The sequence below is a fragment of the Eleutherodactylus coqui genome, chromosome 3, assembly GCF_035609145.1.
Source record: "Eleutherodactylus coqui strain aEleCoq1 chromosome 3, aEleCoq1.hap1, whole genome shotgun sequence".
Taxonomy (NCBI): Eukaryota; Metazoa; Chordata; class Amphibia; order Anura; family Eleutherodactylidae; genus Eleutherodactylus; species Eleutherodactylus coqui.
This window is the reverse complement of record NC_089839.1, coordinates 66,995,639-67,012,317: the sequence shown is the minus strand read 5'-3', so window position 1 is coordinate 67,012,317 and position 16,679 is coordinate 66,995,639. Positions and strand designations below refer to the sequence as shown.

Below are 16,679 nucleotides of genomic sequence, written 5' to 3'. Positions count from 1 at the left end.
GAACATGTTTTTTTTTCTCCCCTTATGTGGCCATGATATTGACATTGCGGATAGGTCGCAGGTACCCGTGGGAACAAGAAACGTGTGGGATGCCACTGTGGGCTCCTGCATGTAGAATTCAACCCAGTTGTGTGCAGGGTTGCACCTAAAAAACATAATTAGGTACATAATACTTCTCACATCTTCATCTTTGTTACAATTGTATCCAGTCTAGGCAATCTTCTTTTAAGTAAACATAACAAAATCTAGTAATTTGCTACATTGTTATCAATGTGGTTAAATTGGATAAACCTTGGGGCCCTTTTACTTGGAATGGTTATATTGTTCAGATTCTCTCTGGATTGTGAGAATCTGAACAATAGTCATTCAATGTGAATGTTGCCAGCATCTGAACAATGAATGATCAGCTCTTCTAAACAGGTAGCTGTTCATCTGTGAATGACTGCCTGTTTATTGTGAATGGAGGCAGCGACCTGAGCAATCTCTGGTCCACTCCTCTCTCATTCACTGAGCAATCATCATTTCTGTGTGAAAGCACCCAACTACTGTCCAACATAAATGGATCCTAAGTCTAAAGGCTCTTTTACACACAACAATTATCGGTTCGTCCAAATGGTCAAAAATGAGCGATAATCGTTACATGTAAACATGGGCATAGTGCAGTTTTTGTTTGAACGAAAATCCATCGTTTACTTCACATAAAATCCATCGTTTAGCCGCTGAAAGACTGAGCAAATACATTCCATTTGAATGTATTTTTTCTCATCTTTCAAAAGACTGCAGGATGTTCTCCTCATGGCAGGTTCAAACTAGCAGCGAGGAGAACAATGCGAGCTGCCGGATGGAATGGAATATGTTGGCAGCGGTTTACACATCTGGGCTTGTGTTTAAACACACGCTGGGCTCTGCAAACAACTCATGGAGGTCCTTTTACATGCAAGTGAAAGATAATCTTTCTACATAATAGATTTGGCAAGTCCTATCGTTTCTCACACGCAGGAATTGCTCAAGAGAAACACGCACATGAGAACGAACCCATTGAAATTAATGGGTTCAATTGGTCATGTTTTACAGGCGTGAGTCACGTGTGCAAAAACGTGCACAAACACGTTCGTCTGCTTAAGCCCTAATAGAAAACAAATGGACAAGTTCTGGTTTTCCAGGAGACTTACACTCTACATATTTCTAAGAAGCACTGCTAGGGACTTAAGGGCAGGGGCTTACGGGAGAAAATACATTGTGTTCTGTGTATGCGGTGCTAATGTGTTGCATTTAATCAATATCTTATACAGTATTACAAAACATCACAACGGAAGTTACATAACAACTCAAACTATTTATTGAGCTACAAAAGTAACAATCTTTCAATGCACAAATAACTTTACACATCCACAAATACTGTACATATCTGTACAAGGTCTTCATAATAAATAACTATTCACATGATACTTGAAGTATAACATAGCAGTCCATCACTCCAGTTGCAGCACAGATAGTTTCCCAGGAGGTATTCACAGAAATGGTCATACTGTATTTCTGTATCCAGCTGACAGTATTCAGTGACTGATCACACACTGCTTGCTTGCTCATTTATACATTACTGTTCTGTGCCTTGCAAGAATGATATATAATCAAATTCTAATTCAATGAATGCTAATATTAAACTATGCTGAATTTGCCCACTATCCAGCTCTTTGTGTCTGGGTATCAAAAAATCTTGGCTTTTATTATTACTGATCGGGTGATTATATTCATCTGTTGGTTTAAATAAGCTAAAATTAAAATAAAGAGCTTTAAGGTGCAAATTCTGTGCTTAAAGGGGTTCTCCAGCTTTATCACAAATGCGTGTATAACATGCCTTTACTTCGTAAAATGCAGTATGAGAAGTTTTTTAGTTCTTTCCATGAGAGCAGATCTCCTTCCAGGCTCCTGGACATGATATGACTACATAGAACTCCATGTGCACATACTTCACTGTACCAGCAGTGTTCCCGCTGTCAGGGGGCCGCAGATCTGCTCTTGGAGACCCACTGTGACCAACATACAGCATATTACAAACATGTGTGACTACATCATAAGGTTGATTGGAGTAGATAAGGTTATTAATGCTACTATGTGTTCACAGGGGAGAGATTTGCTTCTCAGAAATCCTCAGACAATTGAGCAAAGCCTCATTCCTTTCATTTTATGTATAAATAAAATGGGAAAACCCTTTAATAACTATTATAACAGTGACATTAGGTCTCTTGCACCAGGCAAGTGCTTGTCATATGAACGTTACTTGCTGTAGGTTTCTGTAGATTGTAGTTTTGTGTAACACTTGTAAAATACTGGGTCCATTAAAATAGTATTTGTTACAGTTGTTACAGGTCTTGGGAACAAATTGGGAATATACTGATCAAATAATTAACTATGACCCCCAAATCATGTAAAATAAAGAAGGGACCGCTGCTGTGTTTTGTAAATTGTATACATTTCTATACATAGAATAAGAGAAGAAGAGAGATTAAGGATGTATGTACGGAACTCGCACAAGAAAATGACCCATGTTTTCTGTGTTTATACACATGGGTGATTTTTCTCTTGAACCAAGAGCCCGTCTTATAAAAATTGCAGCATGTCGAATTTTTTTTTTTTTTTGGGGGGGGGGGGGGGAACCACTGATTATTTTTTATGGGAGTGAAAATTATATATATTGCACTTGTGATTTTCATGCAAGTGCAAAGCGATTTTATATTTTCCCATTCCAACAACATGCAGTTTTCACCCATGTGAAAAAATGCTTATAAAAATCACATGTGCAGTGATGCAAAACGTTTTTGTCATAAAACACATTACAATTGCGGTAAAAATCACATGTTTACAAGCGTGATATTGGTCCAAGTTTCTCAGACTGATATCGCACTCAACTGTGTAAACAAAGCCTACGACTGTGTTCCCACGTGGCATCTTTGTTGTGTTCTCAATTGCGGCTGTTCCACAATGAAAAAACGCATTTTAAAAATTCCATGCGGTTTTTAAAAACCATTCATTTTAAAAAAAAAAAAACACATGTTTCGCAGAAAACTGTGTGGGGTTTCTGAAATCCACAAAAAAAACTGCAACAAAAAATGCCTCCTAGGAATACAGCCTGAGAGAGAATGAGAATAAAAAGAGAGAATGTGAAAAAGTATAACATAGAGAAAGAGGAGGAGGAAAAGAGACAATCAGAAAGTGAATAAAAACAAAGAGAAAATGAAAAAAAAAACTGAGAGAAAAGAAGTAAATGAAAGCAAAAAAGTAGGAGAAAAGTAATAAAGAGGGAGTGCGAGGGAGAAAAAAAGCCAGAAATTGAATGTGAGAGAATAAAAAGAGAGGATGGGAAAGAGTATAAAAAATAGAAAAAGGAGGGGGGAGGAAAAAGAGGCAGAGAATAAAAACACAGAGACAATGAGAAAGAATGAGTAAGATAGAAAAAAACAGAAAAGAGAGAAAAAAGAAAGCAAAAGGAAGGGTGGGAAAGTTAATAAAAAGAGAGTGAGGGAGAGAGAGAGAGAGAGAGAGAGAAAGCCAGAAAGTGAGTGAAAGAGAGAAAAAAATGAAAATAAAAAAGAGTGGAAGAGAGAATGAAGAGTGAAAAAAGCGAGAGCGAATAATAAGAGGAAGAGCAATATAAAAAAAGAGATGGATTTAGTGAGAGCTTACAAACAAACACATTTCAGGTTAGAAAGGAAAGACAGCCTTTCCTGATTGCAGTAGGGGGTCCCCCCTGTGTACCATATACCTCTGCCCCTTATCTGTATTTCATATATGTACACTAGCATATATATTACACACTCATAGTATACTTTTATGGTATCTACAGCTCTGTGGTGTACACAGCTTTAAGAAGCTCAGACTTGTCCACTGGTTCTGGTCCAATCTGTAGTCTGTGATTCCAGTGTGACTACAAGTTCCAGTCCCAAATTAGTCACTTGGAATTTTTTTTATCTGCATACTGTCTATATTATTATGCAAACTAAAGTTTGTTCTGGGGCTCTGTCATTACTTGTTGAAGTACCATATCCTTCTCGGTGTTCTTACACTTGTAGTCCAGGGCTTGTTCCTCTATGTAATGCTTCCTCAACATATGGCAGAGGATTGCTAACAAGACTGTTAACATCGATATTATTCCTATGCATATTCCCAGTAACATGGCTGGCTGAGGTGGTGAGGTCTGGGAAGGTGTAGCTGAAGGTAGTTCTGTTCCTGGTGCCTCAGTTGGGGGAATACATGCATCATTGTGCATAGTGTAGCCCTCAGGGCAGGTACATAGGAATGATCCATAAGTATTGGTACATGACCAGTCACAAGGGGATGGATCACACTCATCCAGATCAGTGCAAATATTTTCTCCATCCTCATTTTGATCCACTATGTATCCCTCTGGACATTGGCAGCTATCATTATTATTTACATCACATTCTGCCTCGCAGTTAGATGTGTTGCAGAACCTTTTGCATTTATTGGGATTTTTATCATCTATGATAAACCCTTCATCACAATAGCATCTGTAGCCCCCTGGGAAGTTCTCACATTCATGTTCACACATAGTTGTTGGGTTGAGACATTCATCAATGTCCAGACAAACTGTCACACAGTTATCCCCAGTGTCACAATTTGCTTCAACCATCTCAAAGCCAGGTTTGCAACCGCAGACAAATCCTCCAATTGTATTAGTGCAGTGGTGTTCACAGATGCTGGGGCTGGCTGCACAGTCATCAATATCTTCACATGTTTTGCCATCAGCTGCCAGTGTATAACCCTCATCGCACACGCAGAGGAACCCTGGTGGATTTGAATATAGCGCACAGAGTTGGCTGCAGGGATTGGGGTCACAAGGTTTGGTGCAACCCCTGAAGTCTGCTTTAAACTCTGATCCTGGAGGACAACTGCACTCTGCAATGTTAGATCTTTCTATACACTCATGTTCACAGCCCCCATTCTCAATCTGACAGCTCCAGGCACCGGGGGTCTCGCTGCTCCAAGCCGCAATGCCATCACTTTTCTCTTTACAAGAAAGTTTGGTAATATTTGATAAAGTAGAAATGTTTGCAATGGTGCCAGGAGGGAACACAGGACCCCCAATTTGTCCTTTTCCAAGGAGTGGGTGATAATAGGTAACATTGTAGGAGAAAGGTAAGACAGGAGAGGAACAGGTTAAGGAATAACTTATCTCACACAAGTAACCATCAGCCTTGTAGTCACATTGAGTCTCTTCCCAGGTGCCGTCTTTGCTCACAGTGACGCAGAGGGCATCACAGTTTTTCTGCTCATCATTCATCCAGTTGGTATAATCAGTGTGATTGTCACCTGTCACCCAGGTAAAGCCCCTCAGAGTCTGCTGAAAGTCTTGACATTTGGTGTCATGTGGGTGCTCCAGCCCTATCCACACCCTGGCATCTTTATGTAGTGCCTCAGCCATTAACATAGAGATGGCATCAGCCTTGACAGTGTTCTTCACGGTTAATAAGTGTCCCTTCTTCACTCTGCAGGACTTCTTCGCTTTGGAGTATCGTTGATCATCCCAAGATATAGAATAACAAGCTTGATCTAAACAGACAAACTCCGAAGTGACTTCATCTAGTAAAGCCAGATGTACCAGCTGCGTTGAAACAAGCGCACTCCAGATAATGTAGAACAGCAGCATCATGTCCCTGGATGTGCAGCCAAGAGCAAAGCGCAGTCTTGGCAGAAGAGCAGAGCTTTTGAATGGCAGTTGTAAAAGTGCAAGTATCCCAGCTCGGAAGTCCTGAATGCTCCACAACACTCTGAGCTCTGTGTCATGTCTCTAAGTTTGTACCCAAGTTTATATATTCTCCCAGCCCTCCCTACAGTCCAGGAGAAAAGAGGAAGGAAGGAAGTGCCTGGAAGGAAGGGCTGGAGCCGCCTGGGACAATGATGATTTACTTGTAACACTTACTGATTGCTGCACAACTTGTATCCAATGACCTGTACACAGTTCATTTACATTATAGGGAGCTGCTTGGAAATCATAATCAGTGAAAGTGTATAATAGGGGTGGAGGGAGGGTGGAGATGGAGGAGTCACATCAACATCATCTGGGAGGAGTTGGGGTGAAATATTCACTACCTCACAAGCCAAAAACTTTTTTGAGAAGTTTTGAAACTTTTCCAAAAGTGCATGGAAGTGAAACACTTTGTTGGAAAATATCTTCATGTGTTCTCAGTGTAGCAATGACGTTTAGCAAAAGTTTCCCTGTTGTGTGTAAATGAGGAGGGAGTTTATCTGAATTATGATGCAAATCGCTGTGCATGTGTAAAGCTGTGTGCCTAGAATCTCTACTCCCTCATAGCTGGATACAGCAGACTGCTGCAGTTAATGGGTGGAGATGCTGGAAGTGATGACTGCACTAATGAGCTGTCTGGATGATAATGGAAATGGAAATATACCAACACTTTGTCTTCCACTATTCTGGATTGTATAGATGCTTTAGGGCGGCTCCCAGGAGCGTATGCGCAAAACGCACGCAATTGCACAATGCGTTTACACCGTGAACGTATCTGCACATTTTACTGTACTTTTCGCACTGACTGGGGTGGTTCACATTGGTGCAGGACGCAGCTACGTCCCAAGTGATAAGACTATTAAGCCTAATTAGTCCCAAGTGTGTTCTTTTCCCCCGCAAAATTGCACAGCGTATTTCGCAATTGCATGAGTATCGGAGCCTTTGGTGCGCAAATGTGCACTAAAATAGAGCCTGCTGCAGGGTTTTTGTGTGCATGCAAAAGTGAAAATGAGAGTGAACCTATTGAAAACAGTGTGTTTTAGTCTCTGCCCATTGTACGCGCAAGTATGCCAGTGTGAAAATGCCATTAGGTTCAGTTTTCAAGTTTTTATGCCTTTAAATTCTCATATAAAAAACAATAGAGATATTTATCTATCCTCGGCTCAGACTGAGGACCTTTTCACACAAGCGTATATTGGCCGCCATTTTCACGGCCGGCCGATATACGCAACGATCTTATGCATTGAATTTCAATGCATCAGATCACATGGCCATATTCCCGTAGTGTAAAAGCACCACAACGGGCCGAAAAGATAGTCCTGGAACTATCTTTCCATCCGGAATATGTCGGTCGCTGCATGGGCTCCTATGGGAGCCAATGACAGTGGCCGGAGAAGAGAGGTGGGAGGGAGTTTAGCAGCGTGACTGCTAAACTCCCTCCCTCTTCTCTCCTCCACTCTCCTCCCCTCCGGCTGTTTGCAATGGGAGAGGGCAGGACGGGGTAGAGCTAAGCTCCACCCCGCTCCGCGTGCCCAATTGCTGGTTGTGGACAAGGGGAGGGGGCAGGTGCTTAGCTCTGCCCCACCTCGCCCACTCCCTTTGCAGGAGGGAAGGAGAACGGAGGAGAGAAGAGGGAATAAATGTAAAGTTATATGACTATATGCGCAGAAACGCTTGCCGCAGTGCAGCAACGAGGTTTGAAGAGGTACATAATCTGCGTGTTGAACATGTGTCTGCACATTTTACTGTAATTTTTAAAATAGAACATAAGAAACTAATTAGGCTAATTAGCCATTTCAATGTACGGGACCAAGCACAAATATGCATGATTTACGTGTGCAAAAAGTACTGTAAAAACCGCAATTGCACACGCAAATATGCAATGCCCACTGCGGAAAAGTGCAGCCCTAGGCCAGTGTAGGGGCTGGGCCATTGTTGCGTCATACGGATGGGTCATTTTTGTCCAAGTTTCAATTCATTGTGGTTTTTCGGAAAGCTTTATCGAGCTTGGGTCTGGACAGTTCCAGGTTTGGGTCCCATTTTTAAGGGCAGGGGCAGCAACAAAGGCAGCAAATTGGGGTTTGGGTACTGAGGTAATTAAAAGAATTGGAAGATGGGAGTCGAGAAGGTATAGCTCTTATATCAAACCACAGTTGTTATGAGGGAAGGTGGATCTAGGGTTTATGTTTGTTGGGGGGAAACTTTTTGATTGTCGGTTTGTTTTAGGTTATCTATGGTTTTACAGATCTTTGTCCGGCACTTGTTTGGATCCTAGGGCATTCTTATGTTTATTGAGGTGCTGAGAGGGCGAGGATATGCACAAAAGAAAGGCAATGGGTTTTACGGAGGGAGTGGCAGTGATATGGTGGCTAGGCTACAGGGAATGTCGTGGTGTAGATTCCTACCGGAGTTTCAGCATTCTGTGAGATTGGATAGGGCACCAAATATTCTGGTGCTGCATGTTGGGTGGAGGAGGCCCTTTCAGGAGCTGTCAAGAGACATCAGGTATGATATCTTACATTTATTGATGTCCTTTCTGGGATTGGTGGTAGTATGGTCGGAAATTGTGCCGTGTAATTTGTCCGTGAAGGAATGAAAATATCAGTGGAAAGGTTAAATAACATGCGGATTAAGTTAAATAGGGAGGTTTCGAGTTTTATAGTGAAAAATGGGGGTGTTGCAGTGCATCATGTAGATTTGGAAACTGGTCAGGGGAATTTTCGGGGGAGCGACAGAGTTCACCTGAATGAGGTGTGAATTGAAATGTGGGCATTGGTGATCCAGGAGGGGATTGAGAGGGCGTTGTTTGTGTGGGGTGCAGTGCAGATCTGAGGTAGGCAGATCATGCTTGCTGTAGTGGGTGGGGGGATCCTTGGAGTTGGTAACAAAAATTTGTTGGGAGAGGGACGGGGGGTTGGATAACCACTTTCCCCCTTGGTTTATTGATGGTTAATATTGGGTCTGTCACCTCTTGGCTCTGACAGGGGGTAGTCCCTGCGGAAATGGTGTTGGGGTCTAGCCTTGGAATGGCAAGTGGGTCTCTGAGTAAGTTGGAATGCGACTAGAGGCATTTTTGCTATATATATGTTTGTTAAAATGGGGAGGTGACAGGTGTCGGGGCTCCAAGAATCTCCCCTCATATTGAAGGGGAAGATTAATCAATCTTGTTGGTTAATTTTGTGTTAATTTGTTGTATTTTTTGTTTATAATAGAATGACTTTTGTGGCCAAAATTATCCAAAGCCAGAAGTGTGTTGTCATTAATCAGGTGGAGCAGGTGGGAATATATATTCTGGTTGGTAATGAGTAAGCTACAGCAGGGAACAACCCTGTTATACCTGGGTCATGGGTTTTAGGACAACATTTTGGCGTTTACCACATACACCACTGTATGGAGGTCAGATTTTGTCACTTACGGATATCTGTGCTGATCTGAAGGGTGTTGAAAGGTCAAGAGGTGGAGGAAGAGAAGGATGGAGGTGAGGAGGGGACAGACAAGGATGAATGTCCCACAACTCTTGGGGGGTACAATAAAACATTGATCACCACTTTTGGCTTCATGCCCAACCTGCAGGAGGACAATTGAACCAGTGTGATGTTAAGGATATGTAATGCCCCTGGCCATGCTTGCGGGAACACATGTCCTTGGTCAGGTGCACCCTACTACTGACAGCGTTCTTCAACACCTTCAACTTGTTATCACTCTCATGGAGGTGCATTGAAGGGAGGGCTTTTTGGGCAAAGAAATGATGGCTGAGCATCTGGTACTGTAGGTTATCAGGTCGCATCATGTTGTGGAAGGTATCTGTGTCCACTAGCCTGAAGAGCAGCATTTGCAAGTAGGTGTACAATGCTTGTGTTCAGGCTCTGTGCTCATGGATGGCAGAGTAAGAGGGATGAGGCTGACTCTTTGCCCTTTAGGTCACTACAGAATAATCAAACAGCCCCTCAGACTTATCTATGTGGACTGCTTCAGATTATGTGGGTGATTTGGCATGGGTGAAGTAGAGGGGAGATGATCATGGTGAACTGGTGCAGACTGACTGCTGTGTGTTCGTGCCTGGGAGAAAGAGTAGGTGGTTGTACTTGAGGCATGCTGTGTCATTCACTCTATGATCTGTTCTGCGTGCTGCGGGTGTAACACATGGGAAGAACCACTTCTAAGGAATGGTAGTGGGCTTGCCTCGCTTCCTGTAGAATGTGAAGCGGTTACTTCAGTGGAAGACTGTTGAAGTGCCAACTTGACCTGTCCTCTACCACTTCCACCATTGCCACCAACACGTCCCCTATACCTTGCTTTCTTCATGTTTCTTTAGGGTTTTTTGGCTTACTTTTTTAGTGTAGTTTTATGTAACTTATCAGCTAACTTTGTGATTTGCAGAAAACCACTGCTAGTTGTGTAAGGCCTGCAAATAATTTGTAGCTGCCGAACTGGTGACTTTGAGCGATGTCTGAGGCCACTGACACACACTGTATGTATTTGCAGTTTTACTGTTAGCTTTTCATTTTGTTTTATATTAACCCCTTAATGACATGGCCTATTGTGGCGTTGAGGACCAAACGATTTTTGGCGGATTTTCATCTCCATTTTCAAAAGCCATAACTTTTTTACTTTTCCGTCAGTGCGGCCGTATAAGGGCTTGTTTTTTGCGTGGCGAGCTGTAGTTTTTATCGGCGCCACTTTTGGGTACATAGACTATATCGTAAAACTTTTATTATTTTTTTTATGATAACAGGGAGAGAAAACGCAACAATTCTGCCATAGATTTTTTTTTTACAGCGTTAATCATGCAGCATAAATGACACAATAAATTTTTTCTGCGGGTCGGTACGGTTACAACGATACCAAAATTCTTTTTTTTTTTTTTCACTTTTTTTGCAACAAAAAACCCTTTTTTTGGAAATCTTTTTTTTCTCTATCGCTGCATTCAAAGTCCTGTAACTTTTATTTTTCTATGTACGGAGCTCTATGAGGGCTTATTTTTTGCGAGACGAGCTGTAGTTTTTATTGGTACCATTTTGGGGAATATATGGGTTTTTTGATCACTTTTATTGCATTTTTTGGAAGGCAACATGCTAACTATTAGCATTTTGCCTCTGTTTTTTAGCGTTTTTTTACGCTTTTTGCCGTACAATATAAAAAGCATATTCAACTTTTTGTATACGTCGTTACGGATGCGTCAATACCCAATATGTGCCATTTTAATTTTTGTTATGCTAATATTAGAAAAAGCACAAAAAATGTTTTTTTTTTACTTTTCTTTTTTTTACATTTTTATTGTCTTTTTTTTACACTATTTGAGTCCCTCTGAGGGACTTACAACACTGCACTTATGATCGCTGTGATAAGGCATGGCAGAGCTATTGTCCTGCCATGCCTTATCGCTTATACAGCGATCATAGGCATTGGCACTACAGGACGCCAGTGTCTGTCGTCCTGTTGCCATGGCGACAGGCCGGGCTCTCGCGATAACATCGTGAGAGCCGGCTGGAAACACAGAGGGAGCGCGCTCCCTCTGTGAACTCTTTTCCTGCCGCGATCTACTTAGATCGCGGCAGGGAAGGGGTTAAGAGTTGGGGGCGCATCTCCGATCACTGACAGCCGGCTCCCGCTGCGGGATAGCGCGAGATCAGTCATGATCTCGCGCTATCCTGATGATGTAAGGGTACGTCATTTTGCGGGAAGTAACAGCCTGCCATGACGTACCCTTACATCATGGGGCGGGAAGGGGTTAACAAAAAAATCACTGCGAGCTAAATAAACCAAAATCACTGAAAGGCATGATGTGTGAGAACAGAAGGACACAGAGTATAGCTTGTATCTTTGTGACCTGTCCCTGCTTGATGCAGCGTAACTGAACCCCCCAAACCCTACTACTAGCTGTGTAAGGTCTGCAAATATTTTGTAGTGGCCAGATTGGCAACTTTGAACGATGTGTGAGGCCACAAACAGAGAACTGCAATATTCCCCAGATCAAAGTGTATTTTGTCTGTCTGCTTTGCTGCTATATATGTTGACAGTAGCAGATATATACTCTCACCCACGCTGCACTTTCTCTGCTCCCCCCAATAGAACTCTGCTTAAGTTATTGCTGGTATATAAGCTTTCACACACAGCAGCAATATATCCTCTGCAGAATATCTGTCCCTAACAACAGACCACGTTATATAGGCATATAAATGTGATGCAGCTTCTCGGTTCTGTGCTCATCTGCAAAATGTCATCTAGTTACACTGTGCCTATGTTATATATGGCTAGGTCATGTGATGCAGGCAACTAATGAAATGGCTGCCTGTATGCAAGATGGGGGACACATTTGGTGACATCAGCAAGGTGCATTGGCTGTTGATTGGCTGCATACTAACCTCTGCAGCAAGCGTTATGGGAAATTTGATTTTCACATGATTTTTGTCAAAAATGGGGTCGGACCAACCCCCCCAAAAAAGGATATATATTGCACTGATAGGCAGTCTGTCTGCAAGGTGGCAGTATACCCACACCAGAACAGCTCAACAAATAAATACTAGACTAGAACCAAGCTCATAACATAAATACAGCACCATAGCCAAGCTAAATACAACACCAGAACTAAGCTCATAGCATTAATACAATACCAGAAACAAGCCTAGTGCACAAATATAACATCAGAAGTAAGCTCAGTACATATATACAGCATCAGAACAAAGAACATAGATACAGCCCCAGAACCAAACTCTGTACATAAATACAGTACCAGTACAAAGCTCATAACACAAATACTGTATTTATTTTAAGAGATTTGATATAGTGCTGTATCAAAATCAAAACAGTTGTATGTGAGGGCGGGGGCTCTGGTGGGCTGATAGAAGTGCTTCAGAAGTTTAGAGGGGAGGAGACAGAGCCAGGAGAAGGATAATTCATGTAGCTCCACAAGACTATCACAAAGAGGAAGAAAATCATTTGGCTGGGCAGATCTAAGAGGGAAGATCCCCCCAGCCTACATCCACCTAGTGCTTCCCCTATAAGCTGGTGGCCGGCACTCTGTGCGACCACTTGGGTCAAACCTAGCTAATGCTTAGCCATGCTTGTCATGCAGCGTGACACATCTGCTTTCTATCATTTTTTTGGTCAAACAGGGAGGACAGTATATACAGTTTTCTTTTATACCCCTCTTATATAAGCAGCTTTGTCCGGATTTTGGTGAAAATGAAGAAACAAAGGCAACCTTAAACATGGCTATAGCATAAAAGTCATCTTTATAAATAACTGCTCCTACAGAGATGCCAAATGTTAACTGAGTCACTGACTCTGAATCTGACTTCCCACGGTGCTGAACCTGGAAGTCATTATTATCCGAAGTTCTGGGTTCTCACAGATCATGAAGTGAATGACAGTCAGAAAGTCTCCACTTTGCTTCAGCGTTATATAGACTTCCTCTCTATTTTTTGACACATAATTCCAGTTCTGTGTTTATTTAGAATCAAAGTTTCTTGAAGTGGAAGTGAATCTACCATGCAGAATCGGCTAAAAGTCAGCGACTAAAGCTGGTGACACATCACTATAACACTATAGGCTGTGATCATTTAATTAAGGCTACATTTACAGTTCAATTAAAATACTGTATGGGAGTTCTGTCACAGGGCTTCATCTGGGTGACTGAAGACAGAACACTAGAGGGAACCATAGGCTGCTCTTAGTAGAATGGAGACCATAGGCTGCAAGCTTTGGTCTTCGTTTTAGGAGGCTTCTGGTTGATTCTGAAATTTTGGCTTTAAAGAATAGTACAGTTGCTACATTATTCCGCAAAAGTACATTTTCGGCAGCTTCGTTGGCTCTCTTAAGTGGCCCACCAATCATTGCAGCACTATAAGCAAAGGGTGTTTGTAGAGAGCAAAAAGATCTGGGACTCAGGCTTTAAGGCATATAACCCCCTCTCACCCCCAACCCAAAGAAAATATCCATCTATCGATCAATCGTTTGATCGATCTATCTTCTATCTATCTGTCAAAGGTTTTAGCACACCTCAATTTTTCCAGTTATTTTTTACATTAATCCACTCCACATCCAGCAAATAATGTGAAATTGTTTAAAGGTGCAATAGTAAGTTATTAAAAACATAAAAATATTATAACATTTTAACCTGAAATGCAACAGTAGTCTGAATTTATTATTATGCTAGCCAAAAGAACAGCACAGAAAACAAATCATGGTTTCTTCCTACAGGTGCCTCAACCAGTGTTATAACCGATTGCATTACAGCGCCCTCTAGGGCAGGATTTGGACAGTTTTGCTCTTCAGGACATCATATTAGCAAGATATCCACCACTATAACAGAAGTTAAGCTGTTTTGTATGGGGGAATGGGCTAAGATTCCTCCAAGCCAATGTGTAGGACTAATGAACAATTACCGGAAACGCTTAGATGCAGTTATTGCTGTACAAGGGGCTTGTGCCAATTACTGACAGCAAAGGTTCACATACTTTTGCCACTCACAGACGTGATAGTGGATAATTTTCCCTAATAAATAAACAAACAAGTCTAATATTTTTGACTTATTTGTTTGATTTGATTATCATTATCCACTTTTAGGACTTGTGTGAAAGTGTGATGTAGCGTAAGGTCAAATATAGGCAGAAATATGGAAAAATTCTGAAGGATTTTGAAACTTAAAATGAACCACTGGGTGTGTATAATATATATAGTGGCAATGTCTGCATGTGGGGTGGGGGTCAGTAAAAACATAGTAGCTCACTCAGTCCATAAAGAAGTCCCAAACTGCTTTATTTTTCTTAACCCCTTAGTGATGGAGCTTTTTTCGTTTTTTTCCATTTTTATTCCCCCCTCCATTTAACCCTTTCCAATCCATTTATTTTTTCTCATCCATTCTCCCCAGCTCCAAATAAATTGGAGCTGGGGAGAATGGATGAGAAAAAATACATTTTCCCTGCATCCTCCTGAACTGACAGAGTTCAGGAGGGTGCAGGTGCTCACTGCACCGTGGGGGGACCTGTTTACCTGTCCGGCGTCTTTCGCATTCTCCCTTCTGCCTCCCGGCTAGGCGATCATGTGACCGCTGGGGTCAGGTGGCACCACCGGGCACAGGATCGCCGGGCCGGGAGGCAGAAGGAGAATGTGGAAGTATTCCCCCCACGGTGCAGGCTCCCGGCTCGGCGTTCATGTGACCGCTGGGGGTCAGGTCTAGAGATGAGCGAGCATACTCGTCCGAGTTTGATACTCGTTCGAGTATCAGGGTGTTCGAGATGCTCGTTACTCGTAACGAGTACCACGCGGTGTTCGGGTTACTTTCATTTTCTTCCCTGAGAAATTTGCGCGCTTTTCTGGCCAATAGAAAGACAGGGAAGGCATTACAACTTCCCCCTGCAACGTTCAAGCCCTATACCACCCCCCTGCAGTGAGTGGCTGGCGAGATTAGGTGTCACCCGAGTATTAAAATCTGCCCTCCCGCGGCTCGCCACAGATGCCTTCTGACATAAATCAGGGAAAGTGCTGCTGCTATAGGGAGACCGTTAGGAGTTATTTTAGGCTTCAAGAACCCCAACGGTCCTTCTTAGGCCATAGAAATCGCAGATCGCACCTATGTGCTCTATATGCGCTCAATGGGGCAGGCGGCAGGAGCGCCGACCCCATTGAGAACATATAGAAGACAAATCATTCTTCTCTGCCACAGCTGTAACAGCTGTGGCAGAGAAGAACGATGTTTGCCCATTGAATTCAATGGAGCCGGCAATACAGCAGGTTCCACTGAAAGCAATGGGCTGCCGGCGATCGCGGGATGAATTGTCGGGAAGGGCTTAAATATATAAGCCCTTCCCTGCAATTCATCCAGAAATGTGTTACAATACAAATATATACCGGCGTATAAGGCGACGGGGCGTATAAGACGACCCCCCAACTGTCACCTTATACGCCGGGAATACAGTGGAGCAAAGAATAAAAATCATTACTCACTTCTCCCGGCGTTCTGCGGTGCTGCTGCAGGCTGTCGCTCCCTCGTGGTCCCCGGCAGAGCATTGCTTTCTCTACGAAGGGCTTTAAATCCCCGCCTCCAGAAACACACGTGCCTTCAGCCAATCACAGCCAATGACAATGATGTCATTGAATGGCTGTGATTGGCTGAAGGCACGTGTGTTTCTGGAGGCGGGGATTTCAACCACTGCGTCCAGAAAGCAATGCTCTGCCGGGGACCAGGAGGGAGCGACAGCCTGCAGCAGCACCGCAGAACGCCAGGAGAAGTGAGTAATGATTTTTATTCTTTGCTCCGCTGTATTCCCGGCGTATAAGGTGACAGTTGGGGGGTCGTCTTATACGCCCCGTCGCCTTATACGCCGGTATATATTTTTATTGTAACACATTTCTGGATGAATTGCAGGGAAGGGCTTATTTAAGCCCTTCCCGACAATTCATCCCGCGATCGCCGGCAGCCCATTGCTTTCAGTGGAACCTGCTGTATTGCTGGCTCCATTGAATTCAATGGGCAAACATCGTTCTTCTCTTCCACAGCTGTTACAGCTATGGCAGAGGAGAACGATCTTTATGCTGACAGTGTGGGGGGGGGGCACTCTTGCCGCTATTGTGGCTTAATAGTGGGACCTGGGAACTTGAGATGCAGCCCAGCATGTAGCCCCTCGCCTGCCCTATCTGTTGCTGTGTCGTTCCCATCACTTTCTTGAATTGCCCAGATTTTCACAAACGAAAACCTTAGCGAGCATCGGCGATATACAAAAATGCTCGGGTCGCCCATTGACTTCAATGGGGTTCATTACTCGAAACGAACCCTCGAGCATCGCGAAAAGTTCGTCCCGAGTAACGAGCACCCGAGCATTTTGGTGCTCGCTCATCTCTAGTCAGGTCACATGATTGCCGGCTGAAATCTCTGTGCATTACATAGCGCTAATTGAGCACTATGTAATGT

The 16,679-nt window shown here is 43.0% G+C and overlaps 1 protein-coding gene across 1 annotated transcript; it reads right to left on the bottom strand.

Annotated features, from left to right (window-relative positions):
* Positions 1–1,316: 1,316 nt before the first annotated feature.
* LOC136620739 (thrombomodulin-like) lies at positions 1,317–5,961 on the bottom strand. The gene has a single exon (XM_066595687.1). It carries the CDS (start codon positions 5,669–5,671, stop codon positions 3,998–4,000), a length of 1,674 nt encoding a protein of 557 aa, XP_066451784.1. The 5' UTR covers positions 5,672–5,961; the 3' UTR covers positions 1,317–3,997.
* Between the last annotated feature and the right edge of the window lie 10,718 nt (positions 5,962–16,679).

Excerpts from the sequence above, each read along its gene's own strand:
- LOC136620739 (XM_066595687.1), bottom strand. The coding sequence starts at position 5,671 with ATGATGCTGCTGTTCTACATTATCTGGAGTGCGCTTGTTTCAACGCAG.